Genomic DNA, 21,137 nt, shown 5'->3' on the forward strand with positions numbered 1-21,137 from the left:
CAATGTTTGACAGATTCTTTTCTTTTCTAGAATCTTTATTTTCCAGAAACTCCATTATAGTGTTGAGGGATAATGGTAATAGCAGACCTTTCTATCTGTTATTGATTTTTGTTGAAACAGTTTGAGTAGTTACTTATTTAGAGTATTTCTGTTGCTATTTGGTAAATAAACTTATTTAAATAAGTTCTTTTCTGTTTTACCAAGAGATTTTATTAGGAATAGCTGCTGAATTTTATCAAATTCCTTTTCAGCATCATTGTTATGGTCATGTATTACTCTCCTTTACTCTGTTGACTAGCTGGATTACGTGTGGAGTTGTTGGCGTTACACCTCTCTTGTCTCCTTGGAATAAAGCCTACTTGGTCATAATGTGTTATTCTTTGCTTATAAATCAGTATTTCAGTTGCTCATCTTTTGTTTAGAACTTTATTATACATATTCATAAGTGAGATTAGTCCATAGATTCTTTAGTGGAGTATTTTATTAGGTGTAAAAAATTATGCAGGTTGGCAAATGTAAGAGTAATCTTAAGGCTCACCCACTGCTGGTGAGAATGTAAACTTATTCAAACCATTTGGCAGAATCTACTAAAGTGAAAATATTCATACCATGGAGTCTAGTAATTCTGCTTCTAGGCATAGACCCAATAAAATGCATACATATGTTTACCAAAAGATAGCTGTTTTATAAAGATATGTGTTTTGTCTATAATGTTTATAGCAACGCTTAGTAATAGCCTCAAACCAGAAACTACCTAAATGTCCACCAACTATAAAATGGATAAATACATTTTTGTATATTCAAGCAATGGAATATTACAGAGCAATGAGAATGAACAGTTTATAACTACATGCAACGTGTAGGTGAATCTCAGAAACATTATGTTGAGCCTAAAAAGCCAGATATAAAAGAATACTGTATGTTTTCCTTATATAAAGTACAAAAACAGGCAAACCCAACCTGTGCTATTAGAAGTCAAGAAAGTGATTATCCTCAGTGGGAGGTCAGTGGGGGAGGAGAGAGTGTCTGAAAGGGAGTCTGAGGGGGCTTCTGGAGTGCTGGTAATGTTTTCTTTCTTTATCTGGGTGCCTGTTTATGTTGGATTGTTTAGTTCATGAAAAGTCATTTAATTTAAACTTCTATGTACACTTTTCTGTATGTATATTATACTTCAATAAAAAGTTTTTAGAAAGTAATACTTGTTTCATAAAATGAATTGGGGAGCTTTTCATCTTTTTTCCACAGTTTAGAAGTTTTTACATTAGAGATCAGTGAAACTATGTGTTAAAGATTAGATGGCACTTGGCTGCGTATTCTTTTGGTCCTGAGGCCTTCTTTTTTAAAAAGGTGGAATTTTTAATTGCTTTTCCAATATCTTTCATTCAAAATATTTACTTCTTGGATTAATTTTCATAGTTTATATTTTGTAGGAAATATTTCGTTTCTCTAGGTTTTCACATTTTTTTCTGTAGACCTGTGTGTTTACATTTCCTGTAATTTCTTCTGTACATGGTATTTTGATTTTTATTTTTTAAGACAAGGATTGTCTACATGTGTTTCTTAATTTTCAAGGAGTTAAGGACTTAAAAAGAAAATTTTGTTACTTGTTTCTCACTTTACTTTTTCTTGATCATAGAATGTGTCCTATAAAATCTTTTTACTTTTAAAAATTTGAGGTTTTATTTGAGACTGAGTATATTATTGACTTTTGTAAATATTTCATGGACCTACAGTGTGTGTATTTTCTTTTTGAAAGATTTGAGTTTCTATAAATATCAATTAAATAGTTATTTTTGTTTTCCAGTTCTTCTCTATCCTTACCATTTTTTTCTGAGAGCTGTCCAATTATTAAAGCAGTCTATTTAAATATTCCACAATTTTTTTAATCAAGCTTTCCTTATATTCCTAATAGTTCTTGCTTTATGTATTTAGTTACTATGTTGTTGAGCACATACAAGTTTATGCCTCTTTTAGCTTCTTCATTAATTGTGCCTTTTATCTTTGTCCTGCTTTATGCTTTTAAATTTATATTCCTCCTTGACTGAGATATAAATCTTAGTCCACTCTATTTTCAACCGTTCTTTATCTCTTTTTCAAATGTGTTTCCTATAAGGTGCCTATTTCTAGGTTTCATTTTCTTTTTTTTTAAGATTTTATTGTTCCGTTTTCTCCCCAAAGCCCCCCAGTACATAATTGTATATTTTTAGTTGTGGGTCCTTCTAGTTGTGGCATGTGGGATGCCGCCTCAGCATGGCCTGATGAGCGGTGCCATGTCCGCGCCCAGGATCCAAACCGGTGAAACCCTGGGCTGCTGAAGCAGAGCACACAAACTTAACCTCTTGGCCACGGGGCTGGCTAGGTTTCATTTTTTTTAAAAAGTCTGGCAATTTCTTTCTTTCATGGGCATATTCAGTGTATTCACTGATTTTATGTTTTCTTCTTTGTGTTTATTATTTGTTTACTTCGTTGTTTCTTATTTTTCTTTTACTTTATTTTTGATCAAGTTATTATTTACTCCCTTTCTTTCCCATGTTAATGTGGTATTTCTGCTGTACCTTTCTCTTCAAATAAAGATCATCTTCCTTTTCCTAGTGTTCATAATCAAATAGATATTTTTCTGCTATTTTATGAAAAACCTGAATCACTAATCCTTCACTAATCCCCTACCTACCTCACAAAATGGGATTTTTAGAATAGTTTCACTTCTTCCCTCTCCTAAAGTAAGTACTTAAAGATGCTTTTATCTTCCTCTCCCCATCCTCTGTCCACTTCTTAGGCTGATATAATTTAATGCCTATTGTTCTAGACTATTAATAAAATTTCCATTTTAGTAAGTATCTTCTATATCAATAATCCTTACCTAGCATTTACCTTGCATATTTCCAGATAGGCCGTTATTATCTATTGTGATAGAGAACCATTCAGATCAGTGTTTCTTTAGGGAGCATTTTAGATGGGATAATTCTTTATCATGCAGGATTGTCTTATGCATTTTGGTTTGCCTCCCTGCTCTTGAGAATAAATATTTATACATTTATGTATATAACAAGGTTTATTGCTCACCCCTATTTCCCTCTGCTTTCTTTGTCTTCCTCTAGCTTGAAGTCTCTATTCTAATTAATATCTTATTTGGTTCTTAGTATTTTCCTCAGGTGAGGCAATATATTCTCTGAATACTTGGTAAGCCACAACTCTTTTTTCCTCCTAATAGGTAAATGATATCTTGGTTGGGTATAGTATTTTGGGGGTATAGCTCTGTTTATCCAGTGGCCTAAAAAATATCATATTCTAGATTCTTACTGTTGCAGCTGAGAAGTTTGACGGTAGCCAGAATCTTTTGCTTTGTATATCACTTGTTCTTTTTGTCTGGAAGTAATTTTTTTTTAATTCTTCTATTTAGGAATTAATTTTGATCCGTGGTTTGAGATATTTTTCCACTTTCAAACCACTAATTCACATCTCACAGATGACCTTCCTCTTTTCCTTCTGTTTTTTTTTGTGTTTCAGGAAATCTTTTGTGTGTGTATGTGCTGTAATTGAGTCTGCTTTCATGGTCCTAAATTATCTTTTCAAATTGTCCATCACATTCATAACCCTGTTTCACTGAAAACCTTTTCTGATTATTCTGTTGGTTTCCCCGCACACTCTGATAATTTGCCCCCCTTTATAGGTTATTGTCTTTGTTCTTCAGTGCTCAGCTGCTAGGAGCTTTGTGTGCTGGCAGTTTCAGAAGTGGTGGAAGGCCGGCAATCTCTGCTCTGAAGACTGGTTGTATGGAAGCAGCTGGGTTGTTAGTGTACGGTGAAAGCAGTAGAAGGAAGGCTCTGTCTCTCAGTCTCCCCATAACTCTTTCTGCCTCAGAGACATAGGGGATTCAGTTCATCTCTTAGCTTCTCAGCTCCTTGGAGGTTACGATGATTCGTTATGCTCAAGCTGGCCAATGTTGCTTTTCATGAGAATTATAAATTGTGAAGATGTGAAGATTCCCTGCACATGTATGAAAAGTTGAGTGTTGAATCAAGCAAAAGTTACAGCAAAGATGATAGCCTGCTCACTATTGGGCTCTGTGATCATAAATGGTGAATAGTTTAAACAAAAGAAGAACTTATTTTTCACACTCAGTTCCCCATGGCAAGTTGAAGGATGAGGAGGAGAAAATTAAAGTGGATCGAGAATTTGCTCAGAATCCCATCTGAAGATTCCTGAATCAGTGTCTGAGGAGGTACGTTACTCAGCTTCTCTGTTTCCCTTACCTTTGGAAAGTAAGGACACCAATTCTTTTTTCTTTTCTCCTCAGATCTCATTGCTTTACCCAAACTTCTCTTTTATCTGTGTCATTTGGAAAAATTTGCAAAGTAATCTGGTTCCTGATATTATAGTCAGTGAATAGTTTCCCACCAGTTTAAAGACTTTTCCTGGGTACAAACATGTAAAACAAATGGCAAATAATAATCTGGAATGGGTCATGGATATTAGCCACCTTTCCTATCTTGTTCCCAGTGTATTTGATCATTATTACTGGACGAATTTGTTTTCAACATTCAGACGAACAAAGTGCAGCCCTGCCAATTTACTTTCTGCTTCTGTATCAAGAAAGAATGGAATTAGCCTTCAAATTTAAGAAAAACCAACAAGTAATGACCTAAAAGATAGGGGTTACTCCTCCCCTATAGCAAGAAGTCCAGAGTAAGTCAGTTGTTGGCATTGGTTCTACCTGTTCAAAACACCAAGAAGGACCTAGGCTCTTTTTATTTCTTTTCCATCCTTCCGGTACTGGATTTTCATATATTGTTTAGCTTCAAGATGGCTCCCACAGTACCAGTCATATTATCCAAGTTTAAGGTAAGGAGGTAAAAATGGAGGGAAGGCAGTACTAATTAGGACTTTTCTCCTTTTGACAGCAAAGGGAATCTTCCCAGAGGCCCTCTGGCAGACTTCCCCATTCACCTCATTGGCCAGAACATTGCCTCCCCACATGTAATGCGTGTTGAGAAAGCGAGTATCTCACTTTTCAGCTTCTGTAGTGGGAGATGGCACATGAGAAGTCAGTTTCAAATGGATATTGGGTTAGACAACAAACGGTCTCTGCCATGACTACCCCATTAGGAGGGAATCTCTTTAGTCACTCATTTCTATTTTGCGTTTTCCCTTCTCTCTCTTCCCTCACTCTGATTATAAAGGATAATATATGTAATTGGTAGACACTGAGTTCTAATATCCAGACTCTTGAAAACAGTGCCTCAAATCACCTCCCAAATGAGACATTTGCTTCCTGCCTAGGACATCACAATCATTCTGATTTTGTCCATTCCCTGCTTTGAATTCGCTCATTCTCTGAAGAATGCTCAAAGATCAAACCCTGGTAAGCAGCTTTCTTTCACACAAATCCTGAAGAACTTTATTATCTTAGATATAGCCTTGAGTTTGTCCTTAAGGTTGTTGTTTAAGTTTTATATCAGTTGATGCATGACTCTTCTTGGATTCTTTCTACCCCAAGAGGATTCTCTTTTACTCTTTAGAAGAGGTTGGTTTGTTTTCCTGAAGATGTTGAAAAACCTTAGGAAATGTCATAAGAAGTAGACATCTTTAGTCATAAGTTATTTGGGCCAACCAATACAACCCCCCCCCCCCAAAAAACTTTGTAACCTTTTGATATAAAAAGTGGACTTCCTTTGCTCTTTAAAATTAAAGACAAAATTATGCTTCTGGCCAAGATGAAGTAACAGATACCAGATTTATTCTCCCCCTTTAAACAACTTATAAAAATAGAGGAAAAACCAAAGTTTCCAGCATTGAAAAATAGCCAGCACTATCCCTGAGAAAGAGGAAAACAAACTGTTGCCCCAGCTTACTGCTAGAGAGTGTCCATGACTCGGTGCAGGAAGGGGCAACCCAGGCGGAGCCTAGAGTCTCTGAGTTGAAGAGACAGTTGGGAGTTTGGCGAGTCCCAGGTAACTACAGTTTGGGGGGCAGAATACTGCAGGAGAGCTCTGGGGATGTCAAATGGGCCATCCCTAGGTCCCTAAGCTGAGTATTATAAAGTATAAACACGTGAGAAACATATCAGAGGCTGAGAAAAGAGTCACCCAAAAGATACAGGCAGAACAATCTGCCGATATTAAACGGGGTTGAGAATAGTTCATTTCCACCAGGCATAGTGGACATATATCGTAAAATTTGAGGCATTAGGTAGAGGTCTCAGAAAGGTGTTTTTGCCTCATTACAGTGTTAAAACTCAGCCCTAAACCCAAAGTTGCTTTGATTCTCCCTTAAAGCTTAAAAGTAAGACCTCAAAGGCTCAAATTGTTTTCAAGTAACTTAACTGTGACCCAGAACAAAGCCCAAATATGTATATATATTTAAATACACAAGAATATCTAGTGCCAAACAAGGTAAAATTCACAATGTGTGGGATCCAATTATCAGGTATGCAAAAGAAGCAGAAAAACAACTCAAATGAGAAGAAAATATAGTAAATTAAAAATGACCCAGAATTAACACGATAGAATTAGTAAACAATGATATTTAAATATTATTATAACTATATTGATATTCCAGAAGAGAGTGGAATAACATCTTTAAAGTACTGAAAAGAAAAAAAATCCTGTCAACTTGCAATTCTATACCCAGTGAAAATATCTTTCAAAAACAAAGGCAAAGACATACAAGAGCCAAAAGTATTCATGACTAACAGATACATTAAAGCAAGTCCTCCAGGCAGAAGGAAATCAATACCAGATGATAACAGAAAAAATTACTTCTTACTTTTTAAGTCACTTTAAAGCAAAAAATAATATACAGAGGGTTATAAAACAAGTGTGGAAGTAAAATAGATAATACAAAGACTGGAAGAGGGTATATAGAAGTATACTGTTGTAAGGTTCTTATACTATATGTGAAGTAATACAATATTACTTGAAGATAGACTGTGATAAGTTATAGATGTATACTATTGAACCTAAAGCAATCACTTTTTAAAAAGTATAGCTAATAAGCCAACAAAGGAGACAAATAGAAGATAATGAAATATCTGATTAATCCAAAAGAAGACAGAAAAAGGGAGAGAAGAACAAAGAATAGATATAACAATAGAAAACAAATACCAAGATGGTAGATTTAAACCCAGCTATATAAGTAATCACATTAAACGTAAATGGTCTAGACACCATAATTAAAAGGTAAGATTGACAGATTAGGTACAAATAATGAGACCTTGCCTACATGAAATGTTGCATACAAGAAACCCACTTTAAATATGAAGACTCAAATAAGTTAAAAGTAAAAAGATAGGAAAATATATGCCATACCAAAAAAATAAATAAATAAAGCTTCAGTGACTACATTGATATCAGAAAAAATAGATTTCAGAGAAAAGAATATTACCAGGGATAAAGAGGTTCATTTCATAATGATTAAGAGATCAATTCATCAGGAGAACATAACAATTCTAAAAGTTTATACACCTAATAACAGTGCTTCAAACTAAATGGAGCAGAACCTGATAGAATGAAGGGAGAAATAGATAAAGCTCCAATTATAATTAATTTCAAAACTCCTCTCTCCATAATTGATAGAACAAGTAAACAGAAAATCAGTCAGGGGACAGAAGACTTGGTGGTAACACTGCCAGCCAAATTGACCTAATTGACATTTATAGAACATTCCACCCAACAACAGCAGAATACACTTTTTTTTCAAGTGCCAATAACATTTACCAAGATAGACCATATTCTGGGCCATAAAACAAATCTCAATGAATTTAAAAGGATTGAAATCATACAAAGTATATTAACTAACCAAAGTGAAATTAAATTAGAAGCCAATAGAAGAAAGACATCTGGGAAATCCCCAAATATTTGAAAACTGTTTCACTTCTAGAACATACTTCTAAATAACCAAAGAGTCAATGGAAAATTAAAATATATTTTGCCTGGTGAGGATGTGGAGCAACAGGAACTCTCATTCATTGCCAGTAGAAAAGCAAGTGGTACAGCCACCTTGGAAGACAGTTTGGCAGTTTCTTACAAAACTAAACATATCCTTAGCATACAATCCAGCAATCATGCTCCTTGGTATTTACCCAACTGAGTTTAAAGCTAGCAATCACACAAAAACCTGCACAAGCACGTTTATAGAAGCCTTTTTCATAATGGCCAAAACTTGGAGGCAACCAAGATGCCCTTCAGTAGGTGAATGGATAAAGAAACTGTGGTACATGCAGACAGTGGAATATTACTCAGCATTGAAAAGAAATGGGCTATCAAGCCATGAAAAGACATGATGGAAACTTAAATGCATATTACTTGGTGAAAGAAGCCAATCTGAAAGTCATACATACTGTATGAGTCCAACTATGGGGACAGTAAAAGCATCTGTGGTTTCCAGGGACTAGGCAGGAGGGAGAGATGAAGAGGCAGAGCACAGAGCATTTTGGGGTCAAACTATTTATTTATTTTAGGGGGAACTATCTGATACCATAATGAAGGATACACGTCATCACATATTTGTCAAAACCCATAGAATGTACAATACTAAGGGTGAATCCTAAGGTAAACTGTGAGCTTTGGGTAATAATCAGATTTCAAGGTAGGCTCATCTATTGTAATAAATGTACCGCTCCGGTGCAGGACGTTGACAGTGGCAGAGGCTGTGCATGTGTGGGGCCAGGGGTTATGTAGGAAATCTCTGTACTTTCTGCTCAGTTTTGCTGTGAATCTAAAATTGCTCTAAAAAGTAAAGTCTATTTAAAAATATTAGGGTAAAAAGTATTTCGAACTGAATGAAAATGAAAACACAACATACCGAAATATGCGGGATGCAACTGAAGAATGCTTAGAGGGAAATTCATTGTGCTAAATTTCTGTATGAGAAAAGAACAAAGCTCTCAATTCAGTGACCTCGGCTTTCACGTTAAGAAACTAGACAAAGAAGGGTAAGGTAAACCCAAAGTAAGCAGAACAAAGGGAATGATAGAGATAAGAGCAGAAATAACTAAAATGTAAAACAGAAAAAAGAGAAAATCAATGAAAACATAAGCTGTTTTTTGGGGAAGAGAAGGTGAAGCCTATTCTGGCAGGTTCTGCAGACAAGCTTCTGCCTGAATAAGTTGAGGAGGGGACTTACAGTGGCTCCTCACATGCAGGAAAAGTAACAAAAGAGGTCTCTGATTAACAGGAAATACCTGCTACTTCCCTACCTGCTGGTGGCTGATCTGTTTCCAAAATCAAGGAAGACCTAATGTGCTCTTCAGTGAGGGAGGAGCACAGGAGATCTTTGTTCTTCTGGGAAAGTTGTTCTTACCTTCATTGGAAAGTTTCTATATATACTTGAAAGTTCTAAAATAGCATTTCTTGAAATAATTCTACATTTCCGACTTCACATTTTAGACATCCTTGTTTCATCTTCACTCCCTGTTTTTCAGAATTTGTATATTTAAACTTTCTTCATAGCTTCACTTTATTTTGTTCCATGAGTTTTTAGCTTATTGGCTTTCTGTTTTCTTCTATGAGGAGCAAACCTTAAATAATTGTTGTTTTTCGCAAAATATTGGTGCATTGTTTTATTGCATTTACTTAAATTATGTTGGATTTACTCAAATAATTTTTTTCTGAGACGCACTTGGGTTTAAACCCTGGGACAAGTTACATAACCTCCGAGTCTCTAATTTCCCCTCTAAAAAAATGGGGTCTTCACATCTATTATCCCAATGAAGTCCCTCAAACATAGTGCCAAGCACAGGAAAGCCGCTCAGGAAGCCAGTTTCTCAACGCTCTCTCTCCTCATTACCCCTCCTGCAAACGCAGGGCAGCTGCCAGCAGTGCCTAGCTCACAGCGAGAACTTGACTGCGGAGAATTCTGGACCTGGAAACCAAAAGCAACACATTACAAAGACCTCTTGGTTTAGAAACATCCATAACCAGAATGTTTCCAGGTGATTTATTAAGAAACCTCCTTAGAAAAGGAGTCAAACCAAAGCAAAACTAATTTTCTCCATTCCTAATTTTTTCCAGAAAATGAGATTTACATAAGAGAACTTATAAGCAATACCATATTCAGGAGGAAAAGCTAAGAAAGCTCCCTTTTTATTCCCCAAATGTGCTTTCAAGAGGTAGACTTGCTCCTTAAAACCGTAGAGGTGGGTAAATACCGACTGTTAAGACCTGACACTGCCCCATACCTCTGCCATGGCAGACATCACTAATCGATTTTAGCATCTCTTTTTTGTGTGTGAAGAAGATTGGCCCTGAGCTAACATCTGTTGCCAATCTTCCTCTTTTTGCTTGAGGAAGACTGTGGCTGAGCTAACATCTGTGCCAATCTTCCTCTATTTTATGTGGGACGCTGCCACAGTGAGGGGTGCTAGGTCAGCACCCGGGATCCAAACCTGAGAACCCCGGCCAATGAAGCAGAGTACTTGAACTTAACCACTATGCCACTGGGCTGACACCCTAGCATCTCTTTCTTTAAGGGCCTTGGCCTCAGAATCCTTCTTCATATGGTTCTTCAGGAAGTCACTACCACCTGATCTGCTCAGGCAAAACCTGTGCACCATCCCTGCCCAAAGGCTTTCAGAGCACTCCCACCTCCCTGGGCCCCATACCCCCCCACCCCCCCACCCAGTGTGGTGAAGGCAGTGTCATTGCAAGCATTCATAGATCTGAAGAGAGAATTCTTCATTCTGCCCTCTGCTCCTTAGTAAGAAAAGGTTCCCCAACCACTGGCAGATCATTTGCAGCTAGGGCAGGTGACTGGGGTAGGACTCGGCATTGTTGTGGATGTGCAGGATCAGGGGCATCCAGAAACCTCTTGGGGGATGATGTTGTGGTAGGGAGGGCTTCCTAGGGCATCTGGAAAAAACAGCTGCTGTCAAGGGGCCAGGCGGTTCCTAGGCAACAGGGCTTCGTGCCATGGCTAGTGGGCTTGCCACTCGGCAATAGGTTTTGCAGGTAAGGACACAACAGACCCAAGTGGATTAAGACAGCTTCCTATATAGTCAGCTCCCTTGTCCCACAGGACAACACCAAAACGCAGGGGCCACATGACAGGCAGTGTGCACGGCGGGGCCCCAATTCCAGAGGGCAGCAAATTCATTTTATAGGCTGCAGCTGAACCCTGAGGAGGCGCCAGGTGGAAAATCCTAGGCGTCACTGAAACCACGGAGGCTGAAAACAATGTTTTGCGGACGCCTCCTACAAGATACAAGATGGAGCGGTGGATGAAAGTGGCCTTGTGACAGCTCCTCGCAAACTGCCTGCCTTGCCCTGTTTCTGGGATGATCTTGGGGCGGTCCAACAAGACTCGGGTCAGACTGCAGCTGCCCACGTGGCCAATGTGGAGGCGTGCAAGGTCACCAGGGTGCTCCAGCAGTGCCAGTTCCCCACAGCGCTACCCCGTCATGCTCTGTGAAAGGAAGGGGCTATGAGAGAGGTTTTTACCACGGTGTCTGGGGCTGGAGGGGAAGCCTGACAGTCCTGAACTGGCTTGCACTCAAGGAAATTGTCTTGAGACACAGTTAAAGTTTGGTTGAAGGAAATTTCTCGGAGCAACTTGTTTCCAGAATGCTTCATTTTTGCAAATGTTCAGACTCCCTTGAAAGTCAAAACAATTCATTAACCAAATACCTTTTCTTCAAAATAGAAAGGTTGGGGGAGATTCCATCTTGGGACTCCTTCCTTTTTACCCCTCAGCTGCCCAGAGAAGTGCAAACGGCAACTGAGAACTTCCAAGAAACTTGCTAGCCTTCCCAGATCTTGGATTCCATGCTGCAGAGTAGAAGATAGAAACAGAGCGAAAATACAGGCACAAAATTCATAGAGCAGAAAAGATGAGAGCTGGGGGAAGAAGGAAACCTGGCTGAGGATAAAGCAGCCAGTGACTCGGGTGAGAAGAGGGAGGAAAAAGCAGAGGAGGCGAGGTGGCCGTTCCTCAATGAAGAGAGCACCAAAAGCCCTCTCTCGTGCCCGTCTGCTGTGTGACCTTGGCCAACTCCTTAATCTCTCTGAGTCTCACTGTCCTCACTTGGAAAACGGAATACTACCTGAGGATGTAAGGAATTAGGAAAATATGTTCAACACATGGCCAACTCCCAGTTATGGTTGATTGTCATTCAAGACCAGTCTTTCCCAAAAGAAGTAGGGAAGAAGAATGGTTTTGAAATGCACATTTATTCAACACCGTAAGTGTTGTGTGTATTCAGTGACATGTGACTATAAAGCTGTTGCATAGTTCGTGGCACACTGGGACCTCATAACCGATGTCTGTGATTGGTTTTACTATTGTCACCAGGATTTCCCTTGCGCTCCTTAGCCTGTGGGTGCAAACAAAGTCATACAAACAATAATTAGTCAGTGGTATTGGCTGGTTCTCACTGGCATAATGCAGGACCAAGTATTTTGCTGAGGGGGGGGGGGCGTCTCTGAGGGATGCCCCAGATCCGCTCATGAACAAGCCCGTGGTCCTGCCAGGACAGTCTTGGCTGCTGCCCACGTGGGTGACTCCCCTCTGAGGCTGCCATGGCTCCACCGGTATTTTGTTAACAGAGATCTTCGCTAACTGTCAGGATGAAAGGGCTGATTTTCCACTTCAGGAGAATGCCCCCTCTCTTTATGTAGAAACGGGCATGTGGGTGTTTCAGGCCTCGCATTTAGATCATAGGAGATGGAAAGATCTCCCAGAGCCTGTTCCACACTGCAGTTGTCCCCCAGTTCAATGACACTATTTTCTTAGGAGAAAACCAAGTTATACCGCCACTTTGCCCTTTTGAAAACTGCGTCTGCTCATTTATTTTACTTGGTGCATATCTTAGACAGGCATTACCACAGTGGTTTGTAACCTTCGATTTGTCCGTGTTCCCTCTTTGGCTTCAAAATGCCACACGACCCCCTTTTGAGGTTGGAAAGAACCTCCTTTTCGCTATAATTTCAAGGGGAACTTGCAAAGTATCACGATAATTGAAAAAAATCTGTATCATAATATCAGGATCCAGGTTTACAGATGCCTTGGCGATGTCAGACCAACAACAATTAAGTTGATTTTGGGTCTTGTTTTGGTGTTTGCACAGTTTCCATGGCTTCCAGACCCTCCTGGTTTCTGTGCCCTGGGCAGCCATGTAAAGGCTCTTTGTCGAGAACCCAGGTTCCAGTTTGTCATTAACCTGGATACACCCTGCTCACCTCAACCAAGCGTGAAATTAGAGGAACTACAGAAAGGAGCTATTCAGCTGGAATTGTATTTTTTATAGGAAAGTCTCAGCTGCCAAGCCGAGTATAATATTTGCTTACTTGGGCAGCTTATAGCCTACAGGCCCAGTTGGTGTAAGAGGGATGGCAGGGATAAAGTAAAGCTCAGTAGTTTTCAATTACAGGACATTAAAAAAAAAAAAAGAAAAGAAGAAAGAAAAGAAAAAGAGCAAAGCCTGCGTTGAAATTGTGGTCTTTCAACCTTCCTTCTTTTCCATGTGGATGGTTATTTAGAGGGCGTCTCTCCTCAATCAGCCTTCATACTGAAAATGAAGTGGACCCCAGAAGCAGCACTTTGGCCTCCCTGACAGTCTGACCAGTTTTCAACAGCTAATGGCCTGTAAACAAGTAACATAGTGTAGCCATTGAGGCCAAGAGAAGTGAAGGGAGTCTTAGAGAGACAGGCATTGATTTTCTTGGGTAAAGCCTCTAAGCAAAACAGCAGGAGACTGCAGAGCTGCAAGACTACTATTCAGTCTGCATTTGGGTTTCCAAACTTGGGAACTTGTGGACATGCATTTGTTGGTATTCAGGACAACTTGATGTTTCAAGGAGCTTCAAAAGGTTATTAACTGCAAGATGGTCAGATAGAACCATGTGGGGCTCATCCCCAACCAGCTGCATAAGCTTGGTTTGCTGAAGGGGCTGCATCGTGAGGTCAATCCCTAATGGGGGCGGGGGGTGGGGGAGTGGCACTCTCTTCCCTCTCTGCAGGATTGTCCAACAATTTCCAGATGAAGATCATTCTGGAGGAGAGCAGAGTGAGGGTCTGCCTGGTTCTCCTGTCCTGCTCCTCTCCTTCCTCCCCTTTCTGAGGCTCTCCTGTCTCCCTCACGTGGGACTTCACGAGTTACTCCACTTTGCTTGCAAAAATTCCCCCTTTCTTTGAGATTCTGTGAGTGGAGCCTCAGTTCCTTGCAACCAAGAGAACTTTAACCAACACAGCCTTCCGTGGTCAGGTCCCTGCCTCTCTCTCCAGCTTCATTTCCTGACAGCCCTGCCTGGGCTTTCATTCTGTCATCCTCTCTATGTGTCACACTGTTTCAGGCCTCCTTGCCTTTGCTCCCTTCATTCCCTCTGCTGGGATGCCTTTACCTTCTGGCTAAGACAGACTCTTCCCAGAAAACCCAGCCCAGGAAGCCTGTCCAAGCTTCCCTGTCACCTATTGCTGCAGTCAGACGTTGTCTGTTTCTTCGTGACTCTCCCACACTGGCCTCTAAGCTCCTCGGGCAGGGCCCAGGTCTTCTTCAACGTTGGACCCCACTGCCTATCACAATGCCTGGCACATCATAGGTGCTTAAAACACGTTTGTTGAATGAAACTCAGGGAGGTAAATAGAAAGTGTGATTTTCATTTCTGTAGGAAAAATGAGAATGGAAGGTGAGAAACAGTTACTCTGTGGATTGATATCTGGAGAGGATTCTGGTCCTAGATAAACAGTGATTGTCACTTAGAGCAATGAACCTTAGAAGGGCACTTGAAAGCGTGGTACAGTCTGGATGGAATGAGGTCCTCTCTTTCTCTTGCCATTATATCCTGTCTCTCTTTTCCTGAAATATCTCTCACTCTCATTCTACCAGTGCCATTGTGTTAAAGGTTGGCACTGTCAGGTGACTTAGATTCAAAGTTCTCATTCCCTGTATTCCATGTCCTTCATGATAGATGTGGATTGTGTCCCCTAATGGGAAGGGGCCAAGGTGATCACTGGAAAACAGGTGAGCCGGGATTCTATATCCAGAGAGCTTAAGTTTATCTGAGCAGGTCAGGAGGGGCTCCAAAGAAGCGGCACTTATACTGAGACTCAAAGGATGAATAGGAGTTTAACAAGAGGATGGGCAGCCCCATGTGTTCACGGAGCTACAAGGACTACGGACAATAGATGAAAATCACCCATCACAAGTGAGGGCAGGATGGCTGTCCAGAGACTCCAGAGGAGGACGGGGGGATGCACAGTTTGCATTGGGCGTTTAACAGACTCTTCACTTTGTACATTCAATAGACCGTGAGAGTTCACTCTGCAGAGTTAGACATATATTTTAAATTGTCAAGCTTACTAGAGAAGCCCCTGTGCAGCCACTTTGGTTATTTTGTGTGTCACCATTATAAAAAGCAGAGCGACTGAGTATATAGACCCTGGAGTCAGATTGTCTGGGTTTAATTCCCAGATCTGCCTCTACCGGCTCTATGACCTTAGGCAAGTTACTTGACGCCTGTGTGCCTCAGTTGCATGATCTGGAAAATGAGAAGAATAATAGTACCTCTCAAGAAATCATAGGGGTGAGATAAGTTAGGTGATAAATGTGAAGCCCTTAGGACGGTGCCCAGTGTGCAGCAGACACTCATGAACAGTTAGGCGTTAGTATGATTTTATTTCTCATGAGGTTGTTTGCAATCATCAGTCATGCACTTTGTGCATAATCCCATGATATTAATTGTTCACTTTTAGTTGTTCATTTGTGTGTGGTTTCCCACTGGACCGTGAATTCCTCAAAGGCATTAGTTGAATAAATGTCTCTTTCCAAGGTAATTGAATTCAGGCTTTCAAGCATATTTCCTACCTACTACGTTTATGTGTTGCTAATCTAAGGGGAGAACTTTTCTTAGGATGATGGCTGGAAAATAACATTAGGCTTTGGAAACTCCTCTTCAAGGCTGGAAAATCCATGGACACAGAAGCATTGTCTTCTGTATAAACCTGTGCCAGCCCCCAGAGACTTTTGCTGCTGGAAACCTTGCTTCATGGAGCGTTTATCCTGTTCTAAGGGGTTTAAAGAGCCCAGAGAAAGAAGAAATATCTGAACCCTGTTGGTTTGGCTGAAAATTTTTAGCAGAGCCTTGTTGCAAAATTTTTAGCAAAGAAATGTCTTTCAAAGGGCCCTAACTCCTGAGAGGTGGGACAGTTAAGTTGGGTGGAGTTTAGACATCATATGTACCCAGAGAAGCTGGCCTGATGCTCCTTATCTGCTCGTTTTGGCTGACCTGGAGGAGAAAGGCACAGAGGATCTTTTCTGCTGAGACCGTGGAATGAAAGAAACAGTTGCCTTGGGACATTGGCTCTGAGTTTGCAGGACCCAGAGAGTTCTGCAAAGGCTGGACCAGAGCCCACAAGTGTGCACAGCCAGGTGTGTGTGTAGGATAGGGATGGGGGAGGTGTGGGACATCTGACCCCCGCCAGACGCCGTCAAATGAGTCAGTAGATTGGAAGACAGGCTATCTGAATTCTAGTTCTGTCCCTACGTACCTGTACAGCCTTCTTTTGGCCTGGGTTTCCTTTTTTGCCTTTGGAGGGTTTGACATGGATTGTCTGTAAAGTTCTAGAGTTAAGATTTCAGCCCTGCTCCAGCAGTGTTGGGTACAGTTTAGGTTGAGCAACGTGGCATTTATACACAAGCCTCCCACTTGACCCAACAACACCAGGGCCCGTATCTCCAAACTGCTCTGTGCAAACCCTGATCTGATTCAGCCCCATTCCCACCCCAGCCTTCCCATTGCATTGTGGGGAGTGCCTATTTGTGGTCAGCGATCTACCAGAAGCCTCCTCCCCTTCTTACCCCAACTTACCTGAAACCTGCTTGTCTTCTGCAACCTCCCAAGTGGAGGCTGTTGGTGCTCTCTCATCCCGTGTATTTCAGGCCTAGAATGGGGATGGGTCTGCTCTTCGCCCCCATTGCCCTCCCAGTCTCTGCTCCTTCCTGCCTCAAAGCCCCCAGCTCCCTCGAAGATCTAGCCTCAGCCCTCCATTGCTGTCACTGCTGTCTTCTCCCAACCTGAAGACACCAAAGCTTGCCTCACAATTTCTCTCTCCATCCCGACTCCTGTCATCATCTTTGGTGATCTGAACATCCACACAGACAATTCTGACAACACCGTAGCCTCTGAGTGCCTCAACCACCTGCATTCTGGTGAGCCTTGCCTCCCCGCAGCACGTACTCAAATCTTTGTTGACAAGGTGTAGACAATGCATGTTCGAAGAGGCTTCATTTAGCTTCAAAATTATAAGACCTGTAACTAGGGTGACCAGATCATTTATTTCCCCAAGTGGGACAATTTTATAACTGAAAGAGGACAGCAACATAATGAAAATTATATTATTTTTGGAAATATTTACTTATTGCTGACAAATTGGTTTTTATATTAAGCATCCTATAAAATAATTATATTCCAAAACTTTTCCAAAATAAAATTTTTCTTTAAAAAATTAAAATAATTTATATGTGTACGTTGAAGCAACACTGAAAAACTCCTTTATATCCATTATCTGCACATTCAAAAATCTGTGTGGAATAATCCTTCCTGGTACTGACTTCAGTTCCTTAAGTAGTTTCTTCGCTGAATTTTTCACTAATAGTGTGTCACTGGTATCTTTAAGAAGCATTTCCTTTTTTAAAATAGTTTTTTGTATTTTGAGGTTTTTGAACGAATCTGTTTGCCATGGCTTTCAACGTGAAGTTTATGGTGAATAAATTTGCAATTGCTGACACCTTTAATTGATTTTTCTCTGTTGACCTCAATATTTTAAATTGCTGATATATTCTCTCTCCAGATAGTGAGAGATTTGGTAAGCTCAATGCAAATTCTGATAAATAGATGATATCTTCAATTTTTTCATGTAAATATTTTGTCCCAAGTATTGACACAGACGCTATCTCTTTGCCTCCATTGAGAGTCGCGTTCTTCAACACATATTTTTACAAAACATAACTGTCGATACGTAAGTCAGCTTTATTTATGACTTTTTTGAACATTCCCCGATTGCACAAATATTTCACCTCCTAATGGATGAGTCCTTGGCAGAAGCTGGAAGTAAAAAGTGGAGTTCAAGCAAACCCCATCCCGACTTATCTTAATGCAACTATTAATCATGAAATAAATGAAAAACCCAGGACAAATGCAAAACTGGATGGGACCCCAGACAATAGGCATAAACAGGGCTCTCCCAGGAAACAGCTATGACACTGACCCCTCAGAAGTAGCTCAATGGTCGTCAATCCTGGCAGCCCAGCAATAACGCCAGAGAGCTCTTCACACACGCCAACATTCAGGCTCCCTTCCCAGAGACTCAGATTTGACTGGTATTGGGATGGGGCCTGGGGACCAGCATTTTAGCCTCCCAAGCGATTCTAATGTTCAGCTCGAGCTAAAAGCATCTACACTAGCCTAATGCACTGCTTTTAAGCGAGATCAACTTGGTTCTCCAAGGCCATCCCCCAGCTGCTCTATAGCTACAGCTGGCAGGTGCGTGGCGATTCAGATAATAGAGAGGAGGAGGTGAATTGGCAGCAGTGCTGCTGCCACACTCTCTCTGCATCCCCATGGGTGTGTGTCACCTTGGGACAGGAATGAGTGCGCAGCAGATGCTCTGGGGAACGAGAAGAGCAAAGAGTGGCCCTGTCACAGACCCTGTGAACACGACCCATGACATAGTCAGAATGATGGCACGTAATCCTTTTAAACATTTAATTAAGCAACTCCCATATTGTCGTGACCAAAATGAAACTTGTTGAGAGTTACAGAATTCTAACGAGAAATAAAGTTAAAAAAAAAACCTCACAGAAGCTCTAGTTAAGCCTGTCATAATACCTGCACTCTATTCTGAGCATTTATTTTGAAAACAATTGTCAAAATGGAAAATCCTCAGCACCCTCAAAATGATGTATCATTTTGCCTCAGTCTACAAATTTATGATTATCTTTCAAGCTCCAAGTTTTGAAGTATGAAAAACCATGCTGGCAAAGAATAACCACCACGCATCTGTTCTCCAGGAAGCCCCACATGCCTTGCCACCCCGCGTGCCCTGTAAAGCGCTGGGGGTTGTCCCAGAGCCAGTGGGAAAGCAGCAGGTGTTGATGCCTTGCCTGCTCTGAATTCAGTTCCGAGGCTGTGAGTTGAACTCTGTGCAAATGTTCTGGATGATCTTGGGGACAGATTTGTAGAGGTTGTCAAACTCGTCCACAAAGAAGGAGTGGTCCTTGGCAGGGTGAGTAGCAATGACTTCCAGCTCGTCCTGTGCAGCCCATGCAACGCCTATTGCATAGGTGATCACTCCTGTGGGGACAAAGTTTGGATGAAGCAAATGTGCCCAAGAGAAGGGCCTGCTAAGGAATCCTTGTCTTCCTCTTGCTCTGTGGGTTACTGTGTTTGAACACAATAGAATCCAACATCAAGCGTGCCCCAAAGCATGCACATCTGCTATATGCCAACAGTAGCAAAATGGATATAGCTGCTATCTCATAGAAGTTTATAATCTTTGGGGGGAAAAACCAGACAGAATGGAGTAAATACACGATAATAATTTCATGTCCAGGAGCAGCAGAGGGGATGATATTTTGGGACAAGTGAAACGTTGGTGCCACGCAGATCACACCACATGGCACACACCTGCTGTCCCCGTGAGTAGAGCCAAACAAAACCTCAGAGAGCCTTAAACGTGTCAAAAGACAGTTCAAGATCTTTTTAACTAATCCAGTGGAACTGGGTTACTTTAGACTTGAGGGTGACTTTACAAGCCATGGATCCAACTTCATTCCCACTGCACAAGGACCCGGAGAGCTGGTCACCCAGCCTCTGCTCCATGACCGCCGTGAAGATAGGGTTTCAGGCTAGGGGAGGGGCCAACAGTGTTGGCTGCTGCAGGGAGGTCAGGTAAGAGGAAAATGAAAAAGCACTCAATGGATTTGTAAAAAACAAGACATTGGTAGCTTGGTGAGAGCAGTTTCGGGGGAGTAGATGCCAAAGAACCAAAGGAATTGCTGTGAGTTGAGAGTGAAAAAGAAATGAAGATGTGGGGACAGCACATACAATCCTTTCCAGCCCTTACAGTTGGCCTGTAAAGAGGAGGGGGCAGGTGGTAACTGGAGCAGAACACGAGGTCAAAGAGAATTTTTTTGTTTTTTAGGAAGGGAGGGACTCGAGCACATCTCGATGCAAATGGGGAAGAGTATAATGGGATGAAAGGAGTTGGACCACAACTGGAGGCAAGATGCCCCAGGGAGGAGAGGACAGATTCAGAGACTAGGCATCTATTCTCACCGGGGAAACTGGGAGACTGCCTGGTATATGGTTCTCGATTTGGGTTCGGGGCAGCTGGTCAGAAGGTGCTTGACCTTACTCTACACAAGCTTATTCCCACATCACCTTCAGCCTGGCCAGAGTAGAGTGAGTGAGCAAGATGGCCATGAAACAGAGGGCAGAGCCTGGCTGTGGCCTTCCTGCCCAGGTGCCTTTCCCTCAGCCACCCACCACGGCCCGTGTGGTTATCTCGAGCATCTTCTGGGCACCCTGTCCTGCTGATGGGAGAGCCATCCACACCTCACATGGTTCTAGTCCAAGCTGCTTTTCAGCTGTGGCTCATTAAGGTGCATTTAAGCTACCAGTCCCTTCTCTGACCTCTCCAGTGTCTGTTCTCTGAATGTTGTCTACATTGGGAAAAGCCAGCTTTGGGCTTTAAAATGCTGCCAAGTGGCAGTGGAAGAGCTTTGCTGCAGAATGCAGCTTAGATTGACTAAGGCCTTGTTTCTGCTCAAAGATGGAAAGGCTGACCCCCCAAAAAGACAACACAAATAGTATTAGAAATTTAGCTTTTCAGATCCCTGAGTCCACCCCTATTGTAGAAAATCTTCCGCTGGCAATTCTGACAGATGGTCACCCAGCATTGGCTTGGACACTCCCAGGGACACAATGCTCATTGCTCCATGTAATTTGCATCTACTGGTCCTGGTTCTTTAAACCTGTCCAGAATACGCCACATGCTCTGACAGCTCCCAGGACATCTCCCTCAGTCTTCACCTCTGATGAGGAGGCCAAGGATACCCTTTGAGTGAGGCCCAAAGGAGATACATCTAGCAAAACAAGTGAGAGTGGAGCTGACATGAGCTGGAGACAGATGTGTAGAGAGAGCAG

At 41.5% G+C, this 21,137-nt stretch overlaps 1 protein-coding gene across 2 annotated transcripts in view; it reads right to left on the reverse strand.

Annotated features, from left to right (window-relative positions):
- Positions 1 to 8,428: 8,428 nt before the first annotated feature.
- Positions 8,429 to 21,137, reverse strand: part of VIT (vitrin) — a 114,185-nt gene continuing 101,476 nt past the window's right edge. The window contains exons 15-16 of one of the 2 annotated variants that reach the window (XM_070574082.1): positions 19,094 to 19,283; positions 8,429 to 9,861 (exon numbers count right to left, since the gene is read on the reverse strand). In XM_070574082.1, coding sequence (XP_070430183.1) covers positions 19,105 to 19,283 — 179 coding nt within the window. In that variant the 3' untranslated portion in view covers positions 8,429 to 9,861; positions 19,094 to 19,104. Of the gene's footprint in view, positions 9,862 to 17,940; positions 19,284 to 21,137 lie in introns of those variants that run through there. The other variant, XM_008519387.2, reaches the window with a different exon arrangement.

Source organism: Equus przewalskii, chromosome 14 (genome assembly GCF_037783145.1).
Source record: "Equus przewalskii isolate Varuska chromosome 14, EquPr2, whole genome shotgun sequence".
NCBI classification, from domain to species: Eukaryota; Metazoa; Chordata; class Mammalia; order Perissodactyla; family Equidae; genus Equus; species Equus przewalskii.